At 49.4% G+C, this 2426-nt stretch overlaps 1 protein-coding gene across 1 annotated transcript in view; it reads left to right on the forward strand.

Annotated features, from left to right (window-relative positions):
* TMC7 (transmembrane channel-like 7) overlaps nucleotides 1–2426 on the forward strand; it is a 37468-nt gene that overhangs the window by 26307 nt on the left and 8735 nt on the right. The window contains exons 9-11 of the mRNA XM_012647552.1: nucleotides 1291–1408; nucleotides 1681–1778; nucleotides 1913–1937. Of these exons, the coding sequence (XP_012503006.1) occupies nucleotides 1291–1408; nucleotides 1681–1778; nucleotides 1913–1937 (241 nt within the window). The remainder of the gene's footprint in view (nucleotides 1–1290; nucleotides 1409–1680; nucleotides 1779–1912; nucleotides 1938–2426) is intronic.

The following is a 2426-nucleotide window of genomic DNA, read 5'->3' on the forward strand; positions in this document are numbered from 1 at the left end:
GATCCTCCTGCCTCAGCCTCCCGAGTAGCTGGGACTGCAGGTGCGCACCAGCACGCCTGGCTAATTTTTTCTATTTTTAGTAGAGATGGGGTCTCGCTCTTGCTCAGGCTGGTCTCGAACTCCAGACCTCAAGCAATCCTCCTGCTTCCTCAAGCGATGCCTCCCAGACTTCTAGGATTACAGGTGTGAGCCACTGTGCCTGGCCCTTTTTTAAAAAATATAACCATCATCACACCTAATAAAAGTGAGTCAGTCTCCCTGGTGGGATTGCAGATGGCTTTCTGTGGTTGATTTGTTCAAATCAGGATCCAAACTGGGTCCACCTGCTGTGTTTGGTTGTTATGTCACTTAAGTCCCTTTTATTCTTGTAAGAATGTCCCCTCCCCTTTTGCTATGCTGTTGGTTTATGAGAGAAACTGTGTCATTTGTGCTGTAGGATGTCTCCTATTCAGGATTTAGTTCACCGTTTTTTGGAGTGTGTTTTTATGGGTTGTTTTTCTGTACCCACGGTTGCTGTAAACTACTGTGCAGATTATTAGCTTCCATGTCAGTTTTTAGTTACGGAAACCTCATCAACGCTGTGATGTCCTTTCTGTTGTGTCCCATCTGGAGGTCACAGCAGGTGGTGCAGGCTTAGTAATGAGAGGGAGCAGATGGTTGGGAGTTAAGCTTTTCCCCTCATTTTTTAATGTTTCTATTTAATGTGATTTTTTATTACAAGCCAAACAATAGAAAAGCATCTTTAAAAACAAAACAGGAACAACTTGCCCTCTCTGCCCACCTCCCTTGAATCCACGGGAACAGCCAGCGTGCGTTCTCCGCACGGTTCCCGATGTTCGTGCCAACGTGCGCACATTTAGTTTTCTTCTAAAAATAGCATCATATCTACGTGATACTCTGCACATACTTTTTCTCACTTCTCAGTACATCAGATGTCCCTCAAAGCTGATACATAAAAGATTCAATTCGTTGTTTTTAGGAATGAGTAATGTTCTGTAGTGTAACTACATCACCATGGCATTAAGAGTCCCTAGTTTTCTGATCTTTCTTAAACATTGCAGTAAAATATTTATAACATACTTTTAACCATTTTAAGCGTACAGTTCAGTGGCATTCAGTTGTGCAAGAATCACTACCATCATCTCCAGCGCTTTTTCATCAAACTCTGAACCCACTTGTGGGTTTGATTTTAAGACAGGCAGCCTCTGCATTCCCTAGCCCCAGTTCCTAGGGGCCAGCCCGCCTGAGGCCTCCTGTTCCCATCCTCTGTCATCTTTCTCTTCCCCGAAGGTGTGTCTTTATGCGGCTGGCCACCATCTGTGTGCTGGTGTTCACACTGGGCTCTAAGATCACGTCCTGTGATAACGGCACGTGTGAACTCTGTGGCTACAACCAGAAACTCTACCCGGTGAGCTGCGGGGCTGCGGGTGTCTGGCTGGGCAGGTCATTTGGGAGTACAGTGTCATGGTCAAGAGAACAGCTATGCGTGAAGCAGAGTCGGGCACCATGCCAGGCACTTTAAAGGGCTTGGAAACTACAGTCTGCCCTGAAGCTCAGAGGCACGTCAGCTGATGCCCGGAGCAGTGGGATCTGGAGATGGAAAGGGAATTGCAAGGCGACTGGGAGCCTTCTCTGCCTCAGGTAGGGCCTCTCAGTCTCCCTCGCCCTCTTTGGTTGCAGTGCTGGGAGACCCAAGTTGGGCAGGAAATGTACAAGCTGATGATCTTCGACTTCATCATCATCTTGGCTGTGACGCTCTTTGTGGATTTTCCCAGAAAGTAAGTGCGGGGGTGTTTCTTTGATACCCCTACCCTCTCCCACACGCACCTGGAGACTCCTCTTGCAGCTCCTCCCCCGAAAGTGCTGGATGACCCCACAGCCCCGGAAACCACCGACAACTGGTGATTTGCAGACAGCTCCAGGCCGTCAACCTCAGGGTCCGTTAGTTGCCCGTCTAAAGGCGGCAGGGAGAGTGGAAATAGCACCACTTTCCAGGAGGCTTTGCTGGGGATGACCTTCCGCCATCACACAGCCGTGGGCACTGTCACTGTAGACCCTCCGGGTGGCAGTAGACGCCATGTCTCCCTGATGTGGGCTCAAGCCCCCTCCCTGCACCTTGCTGGTCATGTGACCTCGGGCAAGTCATTGAAGCTCTGTGCCTGTTTTCGCACCTGTAGAATGGGGATGGTAGCAGAACCGACCTCCTAGCCTTGCTGTGAGGATTAAATGAGACGATGAATGCGGATAAAAGCACCTAGAACACTCCATAGGACAGAGCCCAGCAACACACACGCTGTCACCCTCACGATTACCGTTCCTGAGTGGTCACTTCTACTGTCATTCCCTGAGTCTTACGTGAAACTCTGTTCACTTAGCCACTGTTTTCCCCACGCACAGATAGATAATCCAGGCAGAGGGCAGAAGGC

Source organism: Propithecus coquereli, unplaced genomic scaffold, assembly GCF_000956105.1.
Source record: "Propithecus coquereli isolate 6110/MARCELLA unplaced genomic scaffold, Pcoq_1.0 Scaffold27, whole genome shotgun sequence".
Classification (NCBI taxonomy): domain Eukaryota; kingdom Metazoa; phylum Chordata; class Mammalia; order Primates; family Indriidae; genus Propithecus; species Propithecus coquereli.